Below are 26,130 nucleotides of genomic sequence, written 5' to 3'. Positions count from 1 at the left end.
GATCATACTGGATACTTGTTTCCTAGGTCAGTGTGCAATATTCTGTTAGAAATGTTGGGCAAACATGTTGGGCTCCATTTAGTGATCCATACTGTCATATTGGATCTTGAAAAGACTCTGTTCAGGCATTAACTGGCAGCAGTTTATTTATTTATTGTATTTATATAGTGCACCTAACCCTGAGGCATCTGGGCGCTTGTGCTTAAGAATACGGTTACAAGTACAGTCTTGGGCAGGATGAAGTTGGTTACATCCAGTTACTTACAGACTTTGATCAAAGGAAATTGCTTGAGGTTGGTTGCATCCAGTTACTTTTGGCTTAATCATAGTCTTGTACACAGATACATCATACAAGTTTGCTTAAGGAGTTTGTTGCAGCCAGTTACATTGGGCTAAGTCATGGTCAGGTACATACTTTCAGCGTGGTGTTTGATTTCCAATAGGGCAGCTTAGCACCTACAGGTGGGACTGAGGGTGGAGGGTGGTGGATTAGTGGTCATTTTTGAGTTCTTGTTTGAACAGCCAGGTTTTGAGCTTTTTTTGGAATGACCAGAGTGAAGGGTCGGTCCTAAGCTCCGGAGGCATGTTGTTCCAATAGTTGGCGCCAATGACTGAGAAGCTAGTGCCGCCTGCTTTTTGTCTTTTGAATCTTTGGATGGTGAACTGACCAATGTATGGTGATCTGGTGGGTCTAGATGGGTGAACTTTGGTTATTTGGATCGAAAGACAGCAGGGTGCAGTGTTACACAGACATTTGTGCGTCAGTGAGAGAATCTTGAATTTAATTCTGTCTCTGACTGAAAGCCAGTGGATGTCTCATCTCATGTTGGTTATGTGCGCTGATCTGGGGATGCTAAGTGCTGCTCGAATAGCATTGTTTTGAACAATCTGAAGTTTGGCAATGTTTTGGCTGAGGATCCTGCGATGACGGCATTGCAGTAGTCGATCCTGGAGAGTATTAGGGCTCTCACCAATGTGATGTGGTTCTCTACAGTTAGTAGAGGTTTGCAGGCCGTGATGCGCTTGGCTGTGTATGCCGAGGCAGATGTTATGGCGTTGACTTGCCGAGTGAGGGTTAGAGAGGAGTCAAGGTAGACTCCCAGGGTTTTGACCTCCTTGGCCACTGATATTGTGTTCCCATTGATGATGGAGGATGTGTAGGAGTAGGAGAGGTTATTTAGCCTAGCAGGGCTGCCTATGATCAGGATATCTGTTTTATCGTCATTGAGGCAGAGATCGTGTTGTGCCATCCATGCCTGGATAGCAGAGTAGATGACGTTCAGGGATTTCGAGTCAATGTCATGGTTGCCTGTGATGGGTATGAGCATCTGGGTATCGTCAGCATAGTCTGTGTATGTGACACCCAGTTTGTCAAGTCGGTCAAATAGTGGTTTGGTGAATGCGGGATTTGGTGTGTGTGGACCCGGTGGTGCGGATTGAGAAGCCTAGAGCTTCGATGGTGTTGGCTAGGGAGGAGGCTTTTTGTCATTGTTGTCATTGAGACCAAATTGAAATCTCTTACAATGATAACCTTAAATGTGGCTTGAGGTCTGATGTCAGTAGTGTGGCTATGGTCTCCTCGAAGGAAGAGACTGGGCCTGGGTGTCTGTAAATCAGATGGAGGAGGATGGAGGTAGTGGCAGATAGTGTTAATTTGACTGATAGGGATTCCCCTGATGGGATATCTTGGTTAGGAAGTTCTCTAATGGTTAGGTTTATTTTGGTAATGAAGGCGACTCTGCCTCCCTTAGAGGTAGTTCTGTCCTTTCTATTGATGATGTAGCCCTCTGATAGGGTGAAAGCAAGGGCTGGGCCGGCAGCTGGTTGTAGCCATGTTTCTGTTATGGCGATGAAGTCTAGGTCATGGTCGGTGCTGAGGTCGGAGATATCTAGGGCATGTGCTAGGAGGGATCTGACGTTTATGAGGCCACCCTTGATGACGGTTGGCTGGTTGGGTTTTTTGTTCTTATAGTGGGTTCTGTTTACTGCAGGTGTGATGAGGTTGCCTGTCTTCGAGTGATGGGTATTCTTAGGGTGGTGAGTGGGTGTGATTTTTGTCATGAGTCTTCCATTTCTCAGGAGGGAGGAGGGTGCAGCGGAGGTTTTGTTGGTTGGCGAGGTAGTGCTGTCGCAATCACTGGATTGATGGCTGGTGGATTGAGGCAATGGTGCAACTGGCAATCTTGAAGTGCTACAAGGACAATAGTCATATCAGCAATTATACGATTTTGCAAAGTCTTTCATTTGCCTGTTTGATGTTTTGCCATTGTATGGCCAGGATTAACCTTGCAGGGATCAAAACATGTTTTATCCTGAAGGTCTCTGCCTAACAGGTACCACTGAAATGTACCCTTGCTGACTCAAATGGGCATAAACTGCAGGCCTCTGCACTCAGTCTTGAACCAAATGGGCATAAGCTGTAAGCCTCTGCTTTCAGTCTCTGTGAATGGGCCGGAATGGAAGGGCAGCTTTAACTTAACAGCAAAGAAGCAAATAAGCTATAGCTGTGTGAGAGAGAGAGTTATTCATTCAGAATGGCAGACAGTTCATACTGAAGGAGTACGTTTTCAACCACCTTTGGAACTGTATTTAAAAATTGAAATCAAAATGGCTTACACCAATATCTCTGCACTTGACCTAACAATTAAAATATGTAATATGCCATTTAACCTGTTATGTAAGTGGGATACCCCTCACAATACAGGAGCTGCAGTAATTGATGCACATAAAGCCTGCAGGAAAAGACAGGCAATCCTTTCTCTCAAATGAGAAAATGAAAGGGAAATGGAAAACAAGTAGTTCAAAAGGCCAAGTAAATGCCAGGCATAGATGAGTACCTTCCCAATGTCATTGATCACCATGGGAAGTTGCTGGGATTTGAGCACAACACATCTCGAGAGACAAAGGTTGAAGACTCTTGGACTATTATGCCTACAGCTGCAGCATTGCACAACACATGATGCTGAGCCCCTGATTCTCCCGCTTGACCCCTTCACCAAATCCATCATGACCACCTTCAAACCCTCACAGCATAAATGCACACATGGTATGTATCCAGCAAATTTAGCAAGCTGTATCCAAATTTAAGTTTTACAGATGATATTGAAAATAAAGTATCCTATACACTAATGGCTTCACACTATACAACATCTTATAGAAACAAGAAATAAAAAATACCAATATTTAAAGAAAAACACACACAATGCTCAGCAGCTCAACTGTACCAGTGTGAAAACTGTCAGATGAGTGGAATAAGGGTATAATTAACCCAGTCAACCTGGGGTAGGTGGCCTATCACAGTATAGCTAGAGCTCGTCTTACACCGGGGGTGTCATGGGGGAATTTAGAGGGGCCCAAGTTGCTGGTTCCACATTGTGACTGAATAGGTGCAGGGCTATTGGTGCCACTGTCCCTGATACATGCAATGCCTATCAGCCTCTATCCTGCCAGCTCTCTTTTTCTTCTATTTCACAACACACAATGACCTGTGAAGACCTAACCCCTTTGAAGCCTGACAGGAATCTGGGAGCCAGGGAAACAAGACAAAGTAGTGGGAGGCTGATACCACCACTATCAGGAATGAACCTAGGCTCAACCAGAAAATCCATTCCCGGAGCAAGGAGAATGGAGTCATGACAAAAACTGGAATCGACAACAGAAAAGGGAAAGAGATTGCAAGGGAACAGGAGAGACGTAGGAATCCTCCTCAACCAGAGTTGGAAGCAAAAATCACCAAAGCTTTGAGTGAATACCAGGAAAAACAGCAGCCTGAGCACATGGCTGACTTCACAAGAATGGAGATTGAGGAGATTGAGAAGGGGTGGGCCAAAGAATTCTTAAAGACTTCTAGGGGAAGTTCTTGCCCCAAGAGGATTAGCTCAGCTAAAGATTTGTAAAATGGAGCAGCAACTGTAAAGGGCCAAAGGGAGCCAAGAAGGACTCCACAACAGGGAAGGCTGGGTAATAAAAAGCCAGCAGGTGTAGAAGAAGGTGGCAGGTGTTTGGGTGAGGTTGGGAGAAGAGGAGATGGACCAACAGACCAGAAAGGTAGGTGTAGCAGGTGATGAAGGATTGTAAGGTGAGTGTTGGAGTGCTTTGAGCGGGTGAGGTTAAGGCGTTTTGGGACTGAGAGTGGTACCTATTGAGTTGTTTGTCTGTGAATGAGTATGAGATTGACCAGAAGAAGGATAGAGAGAAGGAAGAAGTTAAGAGTACTGGTTGTGTGTGTGTGTGATTTTGTATATGTGTGCAGGAAGGAGAGAAGGAAGTGAGAGTCAGGAGGGTACCATAGAGTAGATGCAGGTATACTGGTCAGAATGAAGACAGTTTGAGCGAGGGAAATCCAGGAGAAACCTGCTGGTGGGCATAGAACAGGGGAGTGAAGATAGAGAGAGAAAGGGGTGGAATGTGGGGTGAGAGAGATAGAAGGAGAAAGGTAGATTAGGAAGTGGAGCATAGGGACAGGGGCCACACCAGTTGGAGGGTGCAGATAGGAGAAGTGGGAGATACCAGTAAGATCAGTGGAAGAGTGCGGCGAGAGAAAGAGACAGAGTAACAAGGAGGGAGAAGGCTGTGGGGGAAGAGATGAGACAAATGAGTAAGGAGAATCTATGGAGACAACCATTTCAAGGAAAGAGACAAAACAACCAGGCTACCTGTTAGGTCCCTTTGGAAGTCCTTCAGGCCGAGAGGTAGACCAGTCTATGCGCTCGGGTAAGAGATATATTTCTACAATAGCTATGGAACACCTACTGAGGGCATTGGCGGATTAACAACATACTATGAGCCGCCAACACGAGGAGATACAGATGGCTCTTATGGGATGTATTCACCCACTTTTGCTCTGCTATGCTGCATTACTCTGTCATGGTGGTACCAGAAACAGCATAATGGCTGCAAAACCCTTGTGCGCGCCAAAATTCCTGAAAATCGTGCTTTTCAATGCACAAAAAGATGGCTGCCCAATCTGCCACGCATGTTGTCAGTGGTGGAACAGAGATCTCACTACTGAAATGTGTCACTTGGCTCCACAACAATTGAAAGTGAAGTGCAGAAGGAAAAAGCAGTGCTTTGATAAATGCAACTCCAATATTGCTTTAAATCACTTTTTCATTGCTGCTGAAACTTCAGAATGCCGGTACAGAACACCTTTCAAATATTCAACATTTTCGCTGGGTGCTACAATTCACTTAGTTTAAGGATCACTGTGAACTTACAAGGTCCTGCAAGGCTATGAGCAGCATAAAGAGATCTTCACAGCAAAAGTGGCCTGCCTGTGGATCTGTAAAAAAATCTCTGCGCAGCAGAGGACTACCTGTGATGACAGCTGTCAGGGGTCTTCCTGATTAAACTTTAACATGTTATGAACTAAAAGTCAAATGTTTGCAATATAAGAGGCCTGTTACTGATAGTAACCCATATTGTAGTTGTTTTTGATCCCATAGGTTGAAATCTTGAATAAAAAATCTATCTGTCATTGATACAACAAGTTTGTTTTGTGCTAAGGAAAAGCCAAAAGAATAAAAAAATTAAATTAAACCTTGCTGATCTGCAAGAAATGGAAAGGCAGGTTTTTTTCCCAGAGGGAGGGCCTTCCTCTCAGCTTAAACTCACGGGGAGGTGCTAATTGTTGGTTAGCCCAGGACTAAACAATGGACATCCTCCAACTCAGGAAACTGGAGGTGTGAATGCGATCGTAAATGGCTCTTGGCAGGAACATGCCCCAAGGAGGGGGTGTTCCTGGACTCCAGGGAGTGACAAAGGGGTGGAGTCAAGTGACCATCGGTTGCTGAACCTGAACAAAGAACACATTTTAAAAGACTTCTAAATTTCTATCCAAAATGGTGAAAAATATAAAAAAGACAGAGCTGTTAATTTAATTTCTGGCTGCATGTGTGAAGAGGCGGCAGAACTTTGTGACATGTTCTGGACAGGAATGGCAAGATATGTGATTTTACGCAGAATGTATGACTGTTAGATTTATGAAAATGTACACGCAGGTCCCCATGTTAAACACGCATATTTGTGGATATTTGCATAAAATCGGAAAGTGTGTTCGTAGCGAAAAAGGTGGAAAGGGGAGTCAAGATCCCACCACTGCTGGGTTTTGAGCAATAGCCGCTATGTAAAATATGGCATCTTTATGTGGGATTTGTATAAAAGTGACCAATGTAGAAATGTACATTTATTATAAAATCAGACTTGGAGTCGAATGGCTAAAGGGAGGTCTCTGAGGATTGTAAAGCAAATCATAAAACCTGACATCACCTAGCCTTGAGCCAATCACTCAAATTGCAAGGCGGAGATGAAGTATTGACCCTATCCCAGCTCAAAGGGGCAAGCTTAGCTAAACAGGCCCACACATCCCCTTTATGATGTCATTTTATAGCATAAATAGGGACAGCTGACCACACATAGAGACAGACAGACCCACTCACCCTCCTGATGCTGGCAGAGCACCCTGCTGCTGAAATCTACATCTTCCTTGCTCCTGACTCCAGAAATTTGGCAAATCAAGGGCCTATTGCATAGCTGAACCATCCTCAGCTAGGCCTCAAATTCTAGAACAGAACCCCAAAAGCCTAGGGGAAGCATCATAATACAGCCGGGCTGTGCTGTTAATGCTTGCCTGCTGAATTGAAAGATCCTCAGAACCAAGAAGGGCAGATCCCATCCAGTCCTGTGCTGTGACCAGAGCGCCTTGCTGACCCTGTCCAGTCCTGTGCTGTGCTGTGACCAGAGCGCCTTGCTGACCCTGTCCAGTCCGATGTGCCCAGCTGTCAGTCCCTGATAGGTCCAGAATCCTGACGGTCCAAAATCTTAAATCCATTTGTTTTATGAGTATTCACAGGAAGCTAGAAACTGTTGATCCCCGTGCAATATCTTGTCCCCTCCTAAACTCTGAGCTATCCTTATTTCCATTTCAGTAACATTGCCTAGATCTGTAGTGAAATCTTATTCTGTCCATCTGTAAAAGCATCCTTTTCCTAGTCAATTGTCAACTTTGATCTTAATTTCATTCGATGGACCAGCCTAGCGCTCCAAGGTGGACAGGGAGGAACCAGGACTGAGCCGCAAATCACTCCTGACTCTTACCTCTGCCGTCCTGGTGGTTTAGCTTGGATGCTCTAGTCCATAGCCAATATTTTCTGATTTTAAAACTAAAGCCTCTTTCCATTCTCGCGCCTATCTCGCAAAAACGACCTTTACTAAAATCGCTATAACTCCCTCAGTTGTGATAGAAACGAAATTTCAACTCCTACTTGTAGCTAACATCCATATCTACCCAAAACAGTGCGGTTCCCTCGATTCAAACTGCTTCCGATGTGGATTTTAAGATTGCAAATGTTTTCTGCTGACTAAATCATTGCTTATGCCTGTGTGCAACTATTCAAAGCGGCTCCCATAGCAATTTACAACAATTTAAGCATTTTTAAACACATTTAGAGTTCTTGCTCAGCCACTTTAAAAGTCGTTCTGACCGTTGAAAAGCACACTTCGTTTTTCTCTTTCTGTGTAAGGGGGCAAGGGGGAAGTGAGACACTGTGTGACCTGTACTATTACTGAATACCTGCTCTCTCCTTCCATCTCTTTGCATTGCCTATTGGGGGTTGCAAAGTGTTGCAGGGGGAATTTCTAACCATTGTGCTATCTGATCTGAAACCAACACAAAAGTATTAGTTTCTGTGCTGCATTTGTTTGCTCATAACTTAGTCCCAGTGTATTAAAGACATAATTCTGTGTTCTGTCACCCCATTGGTGATGGTTGTTTACCTATTAATAAATATATTGTGTTTTTGATCTTAACTAAGTAAATAAATAATACCTTTTGCAAACCAGCCTGATTTCTGGTCCAGCGTGACCCGGGGTATTCTTAAATAAGGGGTGTGATACGAGTGGTACATTTTTCAAATAATTAAATCTATATATCAAATATGTTTGTCCATTGTGCTGTACTCTCGGCCAGGAGCAGAGTGTATCGCCTGATTGAAATGCTTAACACTCTTCATAATGCTCTTATGGAGAAACTGGTGCACCCCTTAGTTTCACCAGTATGCTCCAAAAACTGGGGAATGGAGCAACCCAGCGAAAACCTTTTTTGAAAGAAAATCAACAAAACAACCAGGCAGCAACGTGTTAGGTCCCTTAGGACCAGAAGGCGATAGGTAGATAAGGCCACACCCTTTAGGCCCCCCATTTAGGGTAAGGGATAGATCCAGATAGTAGGGACCACTTGGCAGTAGTCTATCAGTAGTTGAAGAATCATTGTTGGGGGAATAAGGAAGACTGGGCTACAGAGGTTGGAGCCCACTTGGTACGCCACATTGAACAACCTTAATCTGGGAACCCCAATTGATTGCAAATAACTATCTCTCTTGTAATGACAACTTAAAAATGATAATAGTCATTGTTGTGACATTCTTGGAGCAAGGTATGACAGCAGTGGCAAAATAACAAATAGATAACAATAAAACACAGAATGCTAATCAGTGGTCAATATATATGACAAAATAACATGATCAGGCCTCAAAAAACCTTTAAAATCCTGCCAGACCTTCATGTCGAGCAATTTAGTGTATCTACTCAACCTGATAGAAATGAACTTGATGGATGAACTTGACGCCATGATATTTTCTATATTTGAAAGAAAAAATAATGGTGTTGAATGAAGAAACAGCAGCAATGTTCATGTGCCTTTTTCAGTATGCATAAGACATGAATTGAGACCAGAAAAGGGACAAAATGTCTCTGACCGCTGACTACATTTATAGTGATGAGAGATCTGCACAGATGGAACAATGACCTGCACTTACCCTGTCGTACTTTACTTGCACTTAATGTCAGTGTGAGGCATTCAATGGCAATACCTGGTACACGATGCAATCAATACCTGTCACTTGTTGGTACTATTTGGTGTATAATGTCAATACCAGGAATTGTGTTGCAATACTGTACAAATGGTCTTCAATAACCAGCATTTGATGGGATTAACTGTATTATGATGCATGTAACAGGATTTTGTTGACATGTTATTGGCATTTGTTTTCTCAAATATAATGTACCGATCACTTGATAATAGTATTCATCAAATGTTGTGTGAATATACATTTTGTTTGCGATCCCCTTCATGCTACGAGAGTGCCTGGCATGTGATGGGACAAATGGGAATATGATATGAGTACCTGCCACTTGTTTGCAATGCCTGCTATATAAAGGCAATACTTGGCATATGCTATAGTACATGCTACATCACTTGAGTGTCGGATATTTCCTAGCAGTACCTTGCATGTGATTGATTTTACAGCCTGCCATTTGATTCTTTTACCTGTCGCACAGTGTGAACATGTGCTTTTGATCAAAATACATCCCATGTGATAAGGGTGCCTGCAATTGGATTCAAATTGCAGGCATATGATGTGAGTGCATGTGCATTTGATGGCAATACTGAGGTTGTTATGTGAGTATGTGCCATGTGTTGTAAAAACACGACATTCACTGCCAATACCTGATATTTGCTGGGAATATGTGGCATCTGTTGTAGATGGCGGCATTGAAATGGAGAGTGGCTGAATCCAGAGTGAGCGATGCTGGAATGGTGCCTCGCTTCATTTACATGTGTTGTGTTTACATTTACACAGCAGGTGGAGGTACAACCATGAAATGCAGGAAGTTCCCTTCTTGCATAAGAGACAGAACCTAACAGACAATGCAGATTCCACCACAATAATAAACATTAATGGAACTGCTTGGGTGAAAGCACAAGAAAACCCAGGAACTAGGTTCTGTTGAGTTTTAAAATGGCACTTTCGACTTTCATTTGAAAAATGGTACCTTACTGCACTGAAATAATGTAATTTACAGACTTCTACCTAGAAGAAGTATGGAGCCAGTGAAATGCTAACAGACACTTCCGTGGATAGCAGAGAATGTCAGACAAAAGACGCCAATTTTCTCACAAACGTTGGCTCAATATTTGAATTGCACGGGACCAAAACACAAAAGGGACAAGCACAGGGTGTTGGGGGTCTCTCAATCACCCTGCTAGTGATTCCCATGAGCTCCCAACCCCCACAGACTCAGCCGGTGATTACTGTTGTGTTCGGGCTCCCCAGTCGTGCTAACGCGGCTGGGAACGCCCCCTTTATTTATAGTGCACGCGGCGGAGTGCAATGTCACTCCACAGCGTGCTCTTCCCTTAAAGGGGCAGCACCACACTCCTCCTTTTTCATGAGGACAACAAATTCACATCAACAATTCCAACAATAACAACAACACAGCAAACAGTGCAAATGAAAACATATCCTTCTGCAGCACCCCTTTATTCACAGCCACCCTGGATCCTCTTAACGACTACAGCGACCCTCAGGTCATTCAGGATACTTGTCCTACCACGTAGTCGGTGAGGCAAGCAGGTTTCCCTCGCCCTGTCCTCAGGGGGCACCTCCTGCTTGCCTCCGGCACCAGCATTCCCTCGGCAGGCGTTCCCTCAGCGGGAGACGAAGGGAAGGGTCCAGCACCTTGACCTTCATCTGGTACTTCCATGCTGTCCTGCTCTTGGGGTGGGTCAGTCCTTGTGTCACCCAGTCTCTCAAAGAAACTCATGTTCCTGGTGACGGACGACTTGCCGTCAGATGCCGTCACCATTGATCCTTTGACAGCTACCACATCCAGTGGCTCCGGTTCATATGGGAGGGACAGCTTCCAGTGGGGGTGCCTATTTTATATCAGCACCTCATCCCCAGGTGCCAGGTGTTGTGGGCGGAGTCCTCTCCTCGAATTCTCTTGCTCAGTCCTCAGCCAGCGATCATGCTCCACTTGCTGGTCATCGATAAGCCCAGGTTCTTTCTCGACAACCTCTGGCAGCAGTCCCCGGGGGCACCGCTTGAACAGGGCTTCCGCCGGTGCCACCACCATCGATGTATGAGGAGTGGCCCGGTAGACCCTCAGAAATTGGTGCAGGGCTCTTCTCAGGCACCGTTCATGGTCTTGCGCTATGCGGAATGTCTTGTTCAAAGTCTGCATCAGCCTTTCCACCTCCCCGTTGGCTATAGGCCAGAGTGGGGTGATCTTCTGATGTTGAACCTCATACCCGTCCATCATTTCCGTGAACCGCTCACCCCGAAAGGGCACCCCGTTGTCCGAGCACAGGGTATGGGGGAAACCATGAGAGGCGAAGACTTTCTTGAGGGCCACCACTGCACGTTCGAAGGCCACAGAGTCCACAAACTCAACCTCTGGGTATCAGGAGTACTCATCCACCATCACCAGGAAGTGTGTACCCTGTGTGGTGGACCCAAAGTCTGGGCATGGTCTAAATGGCAGAATCTTGTGCGGGGAATGCCGCCTGGCACCAGACACATGCGACCACATGTTCATCAACCCGCCGCTCCAATTCAGGGAACCACACCTTGAGTCGTAGTCAGGCCTTTGTCTTCGCGGTACCTTGGTGTCCTTGATGGGCCAGACTTATTACCTCCTGGATCTTGGTTTGGGGGACAACGATCTGGTCACCCCTCAACAGGAGGCCTGTGGCTGAGAATGACAGTTCCTCCCTCACCTTCCACAGTTGTTCTAGCACCCCTTTGGCTTCTTGGGTGCGTCCAGCCAGGGATTCCAGCACCGTCTTCCATGTCCCCTGTTGCATAGCGGTCTTCAGGATGCAAAAACATTCCTCCCGAGCCGCTGCTGCCTCCAGTTCTTCCAGGGGCATGGCATTCGGCGTGGCTGCTTCCACCACCATCAGCACGTGGTCATCCGCTTCTTCTGCACATGCGTCCGGTGCATCTTCGATGCCATTGCCCGGGTGGCGGTACAGATAGTACGCGGCATTGTTGGCGCTGGGTCTATAAACTAGCAAGACCCCATACTCGAGGAGTGAGAGCAACCACCGTTCAATTCTCGCCGGTGGTTTTGATGAGGATCCAACCAGAATGGCTTGTGGTCAGTCACAACAGTCACAGGCCGGCCTAAAATGTATAGCCTGAAATGCCTGCACCCACACAGGACGGCCAGGGCCTCTCGCTCGATCTGGGAGTAGCGCTGCTCGGTGTCAGACAGCGCCTTGCTAGCATACGCCACTGGGCAATTGCTGTCGTCCAGGCTGATCTGCGTCAGTACAGCCCCCAGGCCGAATGGGCTGGCATCGACAATTACCTTTGACCGGAGTGTTGGGTCGAAGAAAGCCATGGGGTCCTCAGCCGTGAGGGCACATTTGATATCTTCAAACGCAGCCTGTTCGAGAGGGCCCCACTGCCACACCATCTCTTTCTTCTTGAGGGCTCTTAGGGGCTACGACCTAGATGCTAAGTTCTTGATGAACCGACCACAGTAAGTCACCATCCCAAGAAAACTCCTCACCTACGACTCATTCTCCGTGGTCGGGCCTTTTTGATGTCCTTTACCTTACTGGGGTCTGGTGACACACCACCCTCCTTGAACATAAATCCAAAGAATTTGATGGACGGCCGCAGGAATTCACACTTTTCCTGGTGGAGCGTAAGGCTCAGCGACTGCAGCCTCTCAAAAGTCCTGGCCAGCTTGCGTAAATGGTCCACCTCAGTCCTTGCAAATACCAGGATGTCGTTGCTGATATTCACAACTCCGTTCAGGTCAGCCGGGGCACCGCTGATGATATTTTGAAATACCTGAGCCGCCGACAACACCCCAAAACTGAGTCTCTTATAACTATACAGGCCTCTGTGGGTTGTAAAAGTCGTTATGTACCTCGACTCTGGATGTAGGATGACCTAGTGGTATCCGGCCCTGAGGTCTCAAGATTCAAAAAGAAACAAGCTCCCTGTAGTTCCGCAATGATGTCATTGATGGTCGGCGTCAGGTGTTGTTCCCTCCTGATGGCCTTGTTGGGAAGCCTCATATCGACCATATCCTTATTGAGTCGGGTTGTTTCGGTTTCCTTGCCACCACTATAGGAGACACCCATGGTGTGGGACCTTCGACCTTTTCAATAATGTCCAAGTTTACTAGATTGTCCAGCTCTTTGTCCACCAGTTCTCTCAGATGGAAGGGCACTCTCCGGTGTTTCAGAGCAATGGGCTGCACAGACTCATCTATGTGCAGCCTCACCAGATCACCAGCCATTTGTCCAATTCCTTGGAACAGGCCAGAGTACTTATCCAGTAGGTCATGTATGTCTTCCATGTACACGGAGTAAGCGAAGCTTACAATGCCCAGGGCCTCCACCGCGGCGCATCTCAGCAACGTGTTAGTGCTCACTGGTGTCGCATAGAATCTCGCCGTGATTTTTGATCCTGTGTGTTATACTTTGGCCACAAACGCACCATCCAAGGGAATCGGCTCTGACCCTCCGAACGTGAAGATGAGAGCCCTGGGGGTGACCAGTTTTGGTGGGTTGTCCATCGCATCATAGTGTCCACGGGCCATCATTTTGACAGACGCACCCGTGTCCACCAGCACTGGGATGGTGGACTTGTTTACTGCAACAATGCACCTTGGTTGCTGTCTGCTTTTCGACTTGAGGGCCTCCACACTTGATATAAAGAAGATGTTCTCCTCCTCTTCTTCCTCTTCCGCTTGGACACCTTCCTCCCCTTGGTCAACTTGGGCCACATTAGGTGGGCGGGATTGATGCAGGTATCCGGACCGTACTGGGCATCTCGGCACCATTACTGGCAGAGACGCCTTGCACACCCGTGCATAGTGGTCAGCAAGGCGCACCACCCACAGGTTCTTCCCACCGCAGGATTTTCAGCAGGATAGGCCAGGTCATAGCCACACTTCTGGCACGCTTCTCCAGATCTCCTGCCCCTGTCGCGGAAGCTGCTGCCGGGCCTCCTGGCACCTCTGCCGCCACGCCCAACCGCACAAACCTCCTCCGTCTTCACCGGGCGAGTTCCTGCTTCCATCTTGGATGCACGTGCCTCTGAGACTTCATGGCAGCGCCCCAGTTCCAGGATGTGAGCAAGGATGATCCCTGGTTCTCTCAGTACCTGTCACTGTAGTTTCCTCGACGAACAAGCCTGTATTAGGAGTGTCCTGATCATGTCATCTGGGTCACCCCATGCACACGCCAAAGACAGGCTTTTAAGATGACCATGAAAAGGGTCCAGAGTATCGTCTTCCTTCTGGTGAGCCGATAACATTACAAACCGCTCATAGTCTGCGTTGGCTAATGGGATGAAATGGTCGTGGAGAGCTGTCTTGGCGGCACCATATGAGGCATCAGCAGTTTGAAGTGACTCAAATATCTCCTGCACCGCAAGCCCAGCAGCATACAGCAGCGTCGCCAGCTTACTGTCGTCGTTAGTCTCCATGGTGGCCCTGAAATACATATTAAGGCGGTCAACCCACCGTTTCCACCTGGGTCCCAGACTGGATGGAGGGCCTGAGACTCCAAACTCCGGGATTGGCTGACGTGCCGCAGGGGTGTGCATTTTTGCCATGACTTGAGGCACAGGCTGAACACCTGGTTGTACCACAGGTGGGGGCTGAACTTGAGGTAACTGCTGGTCTGCAGGCTGCCCAGCTTCTTGATCACCAGATGCACTCATGGGTTGAAGTGCACATTCACCCCCACAGGAAGGAGATGGGGGCCGCAACTCACCCAGCCAGCACAGGCCTCAGAGGCCGTGGAGTACATCAGTCCAGTCACACAAACAAAACCCAATGTCCAGACCTGATGATGATGATGATCTGTAGCAGATGCTGCAGGCCACAGGGTCCACCAGTCCAAAATTGTGCTTTAAATGTAGCAGCTGGTCACGATGATGATGATTTTGGTGATGAAGATGAAAATCCTCATCTGCAGAACAGTGTGGAGGATCCACAATCCAGCACAGATGGTCCAAAAATTGAGCCAGGGAGGTCCAGGGAACAAGCAGGCCTCAACATCCTTCCCCCAGCACCTCACCTTCACTCAATGTAACTCACCCAAAAATAAAATAAAATTCAAAATCTGGGCATGTGTGGGTAGATGTAGCTGTCCGCTATCATTGTGTCCAAAAATTGGGCCTAGATGTCAATCACGGGCCCCACCGGAGTGCAGTGAACATCCACTGCCTAGGTTTCAAAATGGCTGCCTGCCGCATGGTGTCCACCCGGCCTGCGGCATGAATGAACGAGCGTCCTCATCTGCTCCGTTCCAAAATTGTTCCAGGTATCAGCGCCGGACCCGGGCAACATCCCATCCTCGTCACCACTGTTGGGGGTCTCTCAGTGACGCTGCTAGCCATTCCTGTGAGCCCCCAAACCCCACAGACTCAGCCAGAGATGTCTGCTGTGTTCGGCTCCCCGGTCGCACTAACGTGGCTGGGAATGCCCCTTTTATTTATAATGCACGCGATGGAGTGCAAAGTCACTCCGCCGCGTGCTCTTCCCTTAAAGGGGCAGCAACACACTGGGTTTGACCAACTTTAAATTAACATCAAGAAATGCTGAAAGCCCCTGTTCTAAAAAAGGGCTTTCTGCACATATAGTGTTGCCGTGGGGTTCTCCACAAGTTTGGATCACTCAAAACGTAACCAATTTACTTAGCCTTTATAGCCCTGCATACAGCGTTTAGCATGGTATCTCGCCCAACCTGTGAAAACATTACAGCAACTAGCAATTCCAGCCACACTTATAACAGTTATCAGACTATTATATACAGATACTTTTTTGAAAGTGAGAGGTGGTTTTAATCAGGGTCACAGGGGGGTGTGTCCCAGCACCATTATTATTCTTACTGTTCATAAACAACATGATAAATGGTATATCAGAACTGGATACGGATGCTCCATCTTTGGGCGATATCAAGGAAGCAACCCTATTCTGTGCAGATAATCCAATTTTAGTGATAAAAAAAAGATGGGGTTACACCAACAATTAACATTCTTCAACAAACTTATGAAGGAAATATTGCTAAAACTAAGACCCTAATATGTTATCTCCGAAGTATAAGAAAGCTTGTAGGACGAAATGTACAGTCTATGATAACACAGTAGATATTTTAGATACATTTGATTATTAGGGTGTTAGAATTAATACATCAGTCAATTGGAAAGCACAAATCAATAAAAGCTCCAACATTCTAAGCTTCAGGGGTGAAGCACTATAATGACTGCGTGATTTCCAGTGCCCACGAAGTGTATAACTCTCAAGCTGTAGATATAGCTAGCTGTGGCTCAGAACTGTGATGTCACAATGATTTCTCTGCATATTGAAATAAAGGAAAATAATATTTAAAAAAGGAATGTATCCCTACCGTACAAAGCACTGACAAAGCACTGACACTCGCACCAAGGAAGGAATTGGGTACAGTGGGACTATCCCACATGCTGGGATTAAAACCACTCATCTATTGATTAAGAATTTGGAACTGTGAACATCTCAGCGAGTATTCTGAGATGGTCAAAGTTTTCCTTCTGTCACCTGGTGCGGACGATTTACCTTGAATTCAATATGTCCAATCCATGCTTTGCCACATTACATCTCTCTGACCTATGTACCTATTCAGGGGCACTGGGAAATATGCAGATATGGTGCACAAGCAATGAGAGACGTCTAACTAGAGGATATTAGTGTATGAAACGTGCAGTAGGATTGGAACCCTATCTTGACAGATTGGAATCCAAATCTTTTGCTAACATTTCTTTTGCGTATTCTCTCTGTAAGAGCATTCTTGTCAAGGTGAGAGGACAATAGCCCGGCAAAGTGCCATTATTGTACTATGCATGAGGAAACTCTAACTCTTATCCTACTGCTCTGCCCCCTTTATAACAAACTGAGGTCCCGCTATCTGAAAGCTCTGTTCATAGCAAAAGTTATCAGTAATGTGTGAGATGCGCTTAGCTTTTGTAAATTATCTATCACTAGTCTGTTTTTTAGCCAGAGCTTGCTGGACAAGACAAGATTATGGAAGCGCAATGCCATAGGAAAACATTCTGTGAATCAGGCCCTTAGTAGCAAATGCATAAATGCAAGGTTTTATTCAGGTAATGTTATAGCTGTGTTAATGTTAATTGGTCTTCTACCATACACTCCTGCCACTTGCGTGGTCTCTTGCGGCTCTGGTGGATCTGAAATGGAAAGAGGGCTGGGGGCTATTGTTAGTGGGATTGAGTGGGAAAAGTGCAAGAGCTTTGATGTGCTGTTGGTAGGTTCAGTTCATAGAAACGGGTCACTGTGTGCTGATTTGTAGCCTTTGGTGGTAGTTTTTTTGTGGTGCATGTAGGCGTGTGTGTATTTTGTGGATGGTTTGGTTTCTTGTTAAATGTGTGTAGTTCGTAGTAGTATGTGATGGTCTAGTGTTTGGTTATGTTAGAGATATGTTGTATAAAGGTCTGCATTTTAGGGTGAGTAAGTACAATATTTGAGAGTTGTTAGTGGTTTTACAAGCAAACATTGATTCAAAACATATACCAATTTAGAAAGTGCACCTAGATTGAAAAGCATACATCATCTTGAAAGTGCATTTGGGCTCAAATTATATATTGTCCTGAAAATGCACCAAGATTCAAAGCATACACTGTCCTGAAAATTCACCCAGAATCAGAGCATATTGTCTTTAAAATTCCCCCGATTCAAAGCATATACAATGTCCTGAGGATGCACCCAGATACAAAACATACATTGTGCTGAATTTGCACCCAGATTCAAAGCATGTGTTGTCCTGAAGTTACATCCAGATTGAAGCATACATTATTCTGAAATTGCATCTAGTTTCAAAGCATACACAGTCCCATAATTATCCCTGGATTCAAACCAATCATTGTCCTGAGATTACACCCAGATTCAAAGCAGACACTACCCTGTAATATTCACTTAGACTAAGAGCATACACTGACATGAAAGTTCACCCAGATTCAGAGCATACTTTGAGCAGGGATTATCAAACTGTATTAAATTATCTTAATAGAATTCAGGAATGCTCATTGTTTAAATGTATATTAGATGGCACATTGCACTTTATCATGGACAGAAGAGAATCTCTGTTATTTTATCCTCTTTTGCCGATGTACCAAGTGGGCGAAATTGTACAGTCAATCCTGAATGAGTGTAAAGTGGGTTTTATAAATGATGTTAAAGCTGTTTTATCCTAATTGTAGTTTTTTATTTGCTGATATGTATCATGTGTGTTTTTTTATGGCTACGCCAAATTGAGTAATTTCAAATCAAGCATCACATTATGAAAGGATTTGCTTTCATTCAGCAGTGTATTTCATTTGGATCATGTGAAATAATGCTAAAATATAAATATGATGCAACTATAAATAATGAAAAACCTATCCATACATTTTAGACTGTTAGATATTATACAGGGAATACATTACTGTTGAACTCTACATGGCCAGATACCTGTTTTTATTTTTGCTTGGCTTATGCTTGCTTTTTGCTTGGGCTCCAATGGGTTTGATTTAAACTAAACCCCTGATCAATCCTGTATATGTTGTTGATGGGGATGGCTTAAAATGCTGGGACATTAGTAGGGCCATCTGGAGACAAACCGACACATTATTTGTTCATCAAAGAAACAAATGAAGTTCAGTAAAACAAAAGAATCATGTGTTCAGGGCTTAGCCAAATGGCCTATATATGCATCTTTGCATTCCAGTAGAACCATGAGTTGGTCACATGATGTAGCGGCTCAAGAAGATATTTTCAAAGCATCAAAGTTTGGAATGCATTTAAAATTTTACCCTTTAGCATTAGTTCTTTCCATAAAAGCAATCTGGAGCTAATGGAAATTCACACAAAAGGACCTGTAAGACCCTACTTTTAATTGACTTCGCAAAGTACCTTTGAGGGCTGCCCACATGATTCATTAAACTACCAAGAGTTTTTCCATTGCACTTTTCTGGGTATTTATTGATACATGATACACACATTTTGAGGTATCAGCATAACTGTATGAAAAATGTAGAACATTTTCAAGAATAATGGTACAAATTCATGCCACATGTCCCTGAATTTGTGAGCATTGTGGGAAACTAGAAATCCATATTTCAACAATGTGCAATGTTGCTATAAGGTGATATGGAAGAAATATGATTATGACTCCAAAATCGGGCCGAACACACCCCTGTGACAAGCTGAACTATTCTGACCTATTAAACAAGAAGGGTTTTTTTTCCCTGTGAGTGTGCCCCTGTTAGGAAAGCCAATGGAAAAACTTTGTAAGTGTGATGTCTCTAAGAAATAGGGTGGAAATATTACACCTCATTTAAGCAGAAACACACAGGGAAAGGGGAGCTCTAGGATTGGGAATGCTGTATAAAGTTAACCCCATGTCCCAAATAGATGAGTGCTGGCCTTGGCTAATGTCTAAAGGTGAATGTAATGTGTTTGTGAGGAAGCCTGAAGCAGCTTTTACCCAAGGCAGACCTGGTGTCCTAGAGGTGGGTGAAACAGATTGAGGGGCCAAGCTGATTGGGTACTTTCTGGAAACTCTGAGGCTCCACGTGGGTTTTGCGACTTAAACATTTATTCAAAAGTGAGTATACATTTTCCCAATACATATAGATATATATACTCTGAAATGAGAGAAATTAGTGGTTGGGGGAAGGGTGTGTGCCAATAATGGAAACTGATCCCACGTAGAATGCTTCAACATTTTAGGGTGCAATGCAACATTGGTTTCTCACTACATTTGCACTGATTTATTGTACAACAAATATAATTTCGCTGTGCACATCATGCAGTGGTTGATAAACTATCACTGATTTTCTGAAAGGACTACAACTATTCCCCCTATTCTGTTGGATTATTTAGGGTTATCTAATTGGGGTCATCTCACTTCAACACACTGTCATTGGTGAAATGTTATTGTTCATTTGAAATTGCATCTTTTCTACTCAAATGGAAAAACTAAGCTGACTTTCATCCTGCTATATCTTTTGAAATATCAATAGCTTTCACAGGACATATATTATCAATTAATTGTGTAAATGTGGAAGTTGTAGATTCTTTCTGAAAGCCATTGTCAGACTACCACTGTGAGAACACACAGGATTGGAATTTAGTAGGTCTTGGCTTAAAAAACACTGCAGCGAATGCTATTTGTACTACACAGCACACACAGCACTTAAAAAGGAAGAAACAATATATTTGCTCTTATTTACAGTAACCTCACTTGGCTACAGTGGAAGCAGGATACAATACACACTAACAAGCAACAACATTCCAGTACCATTCTATCAACGATCTGCAGAGTGGTGCAAAGTGTATTTTTGCGGTGCAAAGTCACTTTTCACTGACATTGTACTGGTGCAAATTCCCTTTGCACAGCAAAAATACACTTTGCACTACTCTGTGAATCAGGGTCTTTGTTGGCAATGCAAAGTCACTTTGCACAAGTGCAAAGTCACTTTGAAGTGTGCTAAAAATTCTATGAATCAGGCCCCTAGTTCCTGGTTTCAAATGTCTTTGCAAATTGGATCAATTATTCCCACTAGTGATCTTGTGTATGCATGTGTACCCCAACATGCCCATTGCCTTAATGCTTCATCAGCCAGTCAGTCAGTCAATATGTTTATTCGGATCAGTTAATCCATCAAACACATTAAAAAAAAGAATATACAAAAACACATTGCATAACACAATTGCCACAACTCCTATCATATAAAATACGGTGTCCATATCTAATAAAAACATTTTAAAACACAGTTAAAAAATTCAGATAATTCATAAAGTCCAATACATATTCTTCCATCAGTTTGAGTACATGCTGCATGGACCATGTGCTATAAACAATCATTAAATGAGGGTAGGAGCCACCGGATACAACCATTTTGCAACAGCCAGTACTTGATTCAACAGGTTAAAAGTACTCAAGCTTTATCCTGGATTATGGCTAGTCTTATTGGAGCTATTGGCTCAGAAACCCCTTTCTTTGAAACATGGCTCTTTTCAGAAAGGATAATAATGCTCACGCTGTCAATACAGAGTCTGCGGCCAAGAGAAACAGCACTGCTGGCCTATAGAAGTGAATATTGGCTGACCTAAGGACCGGCAATAGAATTGACCGGCAATAGAATTGACCAAAGTGTTATATGCTGGGCAGAACAACAGGAGATGATTCAGGGCTTCTCTGTCGCCCCACACACTGGGCATCCTGATATATCAGAGTACCCAGTCCATTTTGCTGTTGTTCTCTTCAGCTGCAGACAATCAAACCTGATGAGCATGATCAGTCAGCAATCTCCTCTTTTGGAACTCAAGAGGACATAGGGCTGGATCTCCTTCACCCTGCTGATCACAACTTGTGCCCTATTTGAGTTGGTGGCAAACTCCATGAAATCCCTTTTCTCCTCTATTGCCTGGCCCAAGATGATCTTATAGGATCTCATTTGGCCTTTAGTCAGCACAGTGTCAGGAGGGGAAAGAACCTTGATGTTACTATGTGATAAAACTTCATTAATGTAGCCCAGCCACATGATGTATCTTCAACTCTCCCTGCTCATCAATGACCTAATAACAGCGTGACAAAGCTTAGCATGTTCATTTGCCCAAAGGCAAAGCCAGAAGATTATCAGTGCCAAAGCCCATTGGTCCTCCCAAAAATTCATTCCCAGTCCCTGTGAATTGAGATGCAGGGAGCGGATCCCAGGAGTCCCAATAACCTTCTGAAAAACGTATTCTCTTTAACCTGAATCTCCAGAGCTTTTTGGAAGCCCCATAGTGGTGCTCCATACAAGGTCACAGCCTTTGTCTGTGCTGTGTTGTAGACTATAGATACTACATCCAGCGGTTGGTCCTGACAGCGGATCAGGAAGCGCGAAATCCCCCCCACTTGTTGGTTTATCTTTGCCGATACGCATTACCTGTATCTGTTTCCAAGAATCTTACCCCCAGATAGTCAAATTCCTTGACTCTGTGGATTTTCTCCCATTGCAGAGCATTGGTTGCATCTTTGGTGTCCTCTTGCGACCAACACACCCCACTATTGACAATTTCATGGTGTTTATTTTGAGGCCCAGATTATTCATAAAGTTCTCATAGGTGGAGATCAGGATCAGGAGGGCCCTGGGAGTCCTGGCTATTAGCACAGTATCATCAGCATAAACCAGGATTGGAAAAGGCCTGCCCCCCAGGTACAGATAGTCTGCTCTCATATCCACCAGTGCCTTTGAGTGCCCATTGATGTAAAGGGTGAAAAGAATTGGGGCTAAAACACAGCCCTGCCGAACCTCACACCCAACCTTGAAACACGCAGTACATTTTCCCCCAGCACCGCTATGCACACAAGCCTGGTTATCCCTATGAAGTTCTTGTAGCACATCTAAAATTGCCTCTGGGCATCCCATGGACCCGAGCATGGCCCACAGCTTTGATCTAACGACTTTATCAAAGGATGTGCTCAGGTCCATAAATGCGAGGTACATCCTCTGGCCCCTACAAAAAACTGAGTTCGAAACAACTAAATACAGATTTAGGCTCTGCTTCATAGTTCCCACCCTGGGGCAAAAGCAAAAATATATGTCAGAGAGAACTACCTCCTCCGAAAGCCTGGACTGGATATGTCCCAGGAGGTATCTAGCAGTGAGATAGGTCTGTAGGACATGGGGATCACTGGGTCTTGAAATGAGGAAGATAATGGCCAATTTCAACAAGAGCGGGAAATAACCTGTCACCATACAAGGATTAGACACTATTGTCAACAAAGGGGCCCAAAGATCTAGATGATCCTGAAAGAGATCTGAAGGGATCACATCAGGGTCATGGGACACAGCTTCTCACTAGTCTTTCCACTTGTACTCCTACTCCAAACAGATTACCAAAATACCTCACCCATTCTGTCTCTTCCACATGCGTACCACTAGGGTTCACATTGCATTAGGAGTAGGGCCCCCTCTCACAAATTCCCAGAAAGCTTTTTGGTAATTACGCCTTGATGCATCCAAGAAACCCACCCAAGCTTCCACTTTCAGTTCACATTTTCTTCTATCTAGCACCTGGCAATAGTTTGTTCTATTGTGGGCGATCTCCCTCCTCGTGCAGGTTGGTATTTTCAAAACCCTCATGAGTGATTTCTTTGCATTAGTACACGACTTATCAAACCACCCCCTTTTACAGCGTTTCGCATTCCCACTGCACTGTGCCGTAAAGCCCTTGGTCAGAACCCCCAGTAGCTTTGTAATCTGTTCTACTACCTGCCCTACGTTTGCATTGTTTTCTAGGATGCCATGAATAAGGGGTACATTCTCTACTAATATGTCTAAGTGTAGATTAAAATCCTGTATTTTTGCCCATTTAATTATCCTGGTAAAGACGTCATTTGTTATGGAAGTAAGGTTATCTTGGGGTCTTTACCCCAATCCCCCAAGACTCCAATCGGCTTCAAACCTATTGGGCGGTGGTCACTACTAGGGCCCATCAACACTTCAAAGACCTCTATCCTACCCCAAAGCTCCAAAGAAATGCAGAAATAATCTATCATAGAGGAGACTTGATGGCTATTAAAGGTGTGGTTTCCCGGTATGTCGGGTGCTATGCATTCGTTCACCGAGCACATCCCCATTGTTTCATCACCAAACATGAAATTACTCAAAGCATGATCCTTGAATGTTGACTGTACATTGACGTGTTCATATACGAACCGTATAACCTCCCTTTTTTTTAGGAAAATCATTACTTTTGTCCAGGTCTAAGAGAGTTGGTGAAAATATAATTGTATAGACTGAATTTTGCATATTGTTTTATCAATAAATGTATACATTTTATCTTCATGTAACAAAGTCTCACAACGAAAAGATATACCTGGATGTTTAATGTTCAACAGCTGTCGGATTTCTTTAAGATAATTCCAGCTTGTTTGCTGTGCCGGCGTATGGAATGGGTTTGGATGGAGCGGAAGGTCAAATGGAATTGGAATTGCCTGATAATACAGGGTTGCCTGCAGAAAAATATTAAAGTTTTTTAGAAACAAAAGTGGCAAAAAGCAAGAGTTTAGGCCCCAGTTACAATAGATTTGTTAAAAAGTGAATGCTAAATGTACTGGATCGTGTTTAAAACTAACTGAAACGGGCAGTTTCCATTGAGCGTTCAAATAATATACACCTTGCACAGTGCTCGGTATTACACATCTACAGTGCAACGTTGAGCTACATTTACACTTAATTTTCATTATTGAATTTACAAAGAAATGTTTAAAAGCGTAGAATGATCTTGGAGTGTGTGCTCAGGGCGCAGGCAATTAATGTGTTTTTCTGGGAGGTCACGCAATGAGGCTTATACCAATCCTGTTGCACGAAAGGAGGCTCATATCACTCCTGTTGCCTGCCTCGGACTGGCCTATAGGTCAATAGGCCCATGTCAGAACCTAAAACGCAAAATGCTGGTGTGGGACAGTATTTTTGTCAAAGTGGGCCACTTTTTTGGCCAATGCGGCTAGTAGTTTTGACCAGTGTTGCTGAATAAATATTATTTAAAATGCACAATTTGCATCACATTTTATCAAAATAATCCCCCTACTATTCAAACAGTGTCACAAAAGGAATGAACAGCTATTTGCAACTGGTGGGCACTTTTTCATTAGATAATATTATGGCCCAGTTCGACCCTGCCTGTTGCATATAGTACAGTGCTATCACTGTTAAGGCATGGGTATGTGTTCATGCAGCGGGTCTACTGTACTTAAGCCATTTATTTCTGGAGTAACGTTGAAACAAAGCCAAGGAGCTGGGTGAGGACCAGAAGTTAAATAAATAGAAGTAAATAGAGTGAAGGAAATCGGGTCATGCAAAGGCAGATGAAGTAATGTATGTTGATGTCAGATACCCATGGGGGCCCAAGCAGACAGACACACAGGATATGACCAGCATGTGCAAACGCTGAGGCTCTGAAGCTGAGGAAAGCATGATGGACAAGATGGCAATGGGTCCCACCAACACAGCTGTAGGACAAGCTTGGACAGCAAGACACCCTGAAGAAGACAACACAAAGGGGGTCATTACGACCCTGGATGCAGCCATGCCGCTATTTGCGGCATGGCTAACCCCATTCCGGGTACCGGGAATGGGGAAATACCGGGCCATTCCGACATTGGAGGGACCGGTATTTCCCCATTCCAGGAACCCATTCCCATTCGAGCCCCATAGGGCTCAATGGGAATGGGGAGCATGCTAACAACGGTCCCGTTAATGACAGTCTTGATGTTAGCATGCTGGTCTGTTTCCGGGACCCGCTAAGGATGCCTGGTAAAACCAGGCGTCCTTAGCGGGTCCCGCGAGGAGACCTCGTAATGAGGCAGTAGGGGGTATACAGGGCCGGCAGCTCTACCGGCCCCGTTAACCCCCTAGTGCCAGGGTCGTAATGACCCCCAATATCCTTTGGGCAGAACACAATTGTGGGTCTCAAATTGGGTATAGCAGGCCACTAGGAACCAGAAAGAGCGACTGAATCATGACACCCACTGGGGCGATAGAGGAAATACATATACCTATCCAAGGAGATGCTTTAAACCAGCAAGACACTAGAACCAAGGTTCAAACGTACCACTCCAGGTAGATCTATGATTTGGAGCACCACAAAGAGACCCACACCTCACTTTCCACTGCTCATCTGAGGATTATGCCCTATATATCAAGGTCATAGTACAAACACTATGCCACTAGACTTAAAACTACATGTACCTTGCCCTTCCATCTTTAAATATGCTAATACAAGAGCCTGTGTAGCCTGGTCATTGTTTCGCAACGACGACTTACACAAACTCCAAACAAGCTAGCGCTGTCCCTTTAAAAATGTTCCTCAACTTTGACATTAAAGACTGAATCCCATGGGGCTCGCTGTCTCAGAATAACTTTGCAACACGCGTATTCATAAGATTCCTGGATTGCGTGAGATCTATGTGTACTCTACAACCTTGAAGTGTCTCTTGTGCTAGATGGAATTAGCAATAAATATCTCAGACCAAATAACTGGATAGACTCAAATAATATGGCAAAGTACTACTTTATTCTCAATTTAATAAAGCAGGGTCAACTGGCAGACATTGGACTGATGCTTGCACACTCACACACAAACTTCATTACACAGAGGTCTTATAACCCAATATGCGTCATCTATGATGTCATACTATGTGGTTAACTATAAAATGTATTAGCGGGAGGGATTGGTTAGGGGAGCATGTCTACTTATAGAATACATAGGGGTTAGTACACCATTGGCTGTCTC

At 44.6% G+C, this 26,130-nt stretch overlaps 1 protein-coding gene across 1 annotated transcript in view; it reads right to left on the bottom strand.

Moving 5' to 3' along the window:
- LOC138559733 (vitellogenin-like) overlaps positions 1-26,130 on the bottom strand; it is a 1,213,840-nt gene that overhangs the window by 172,273 nt on the left and 1,015,437 nt on the right. Inside the window, exon 30 of the mRNA XM_069642739.1 lies at positions 23,713-23,848. Coding sequence (XP_069498840.1) covers positions 23,713-23,848 — 136 coding nt within the window. The remainder of the gene's footprint in view (positions 1-23,712; positions 23,849-26,130) is intronic.

Source organism: Ambystoma mexicanum, chromosome 1q (assembly GCF_040938575.1).
Source record: "Ambystoma mexicanum isolate Mex_15411 chromosome 1q, UKY_AmexF1_1, whole genome shotgun sequence".
NCBI classification, from domain to species: Eukaryota; Metazoa; Chordata; class Amphibia; order Caudata; family Ambystomatidae; genus Ambystoma; species Ambystoma mexicanum.
Note: the sequence above shows the minus strand (reverse complement) of the source record. Positions and strands in the feature narration are given on the sequence as shown.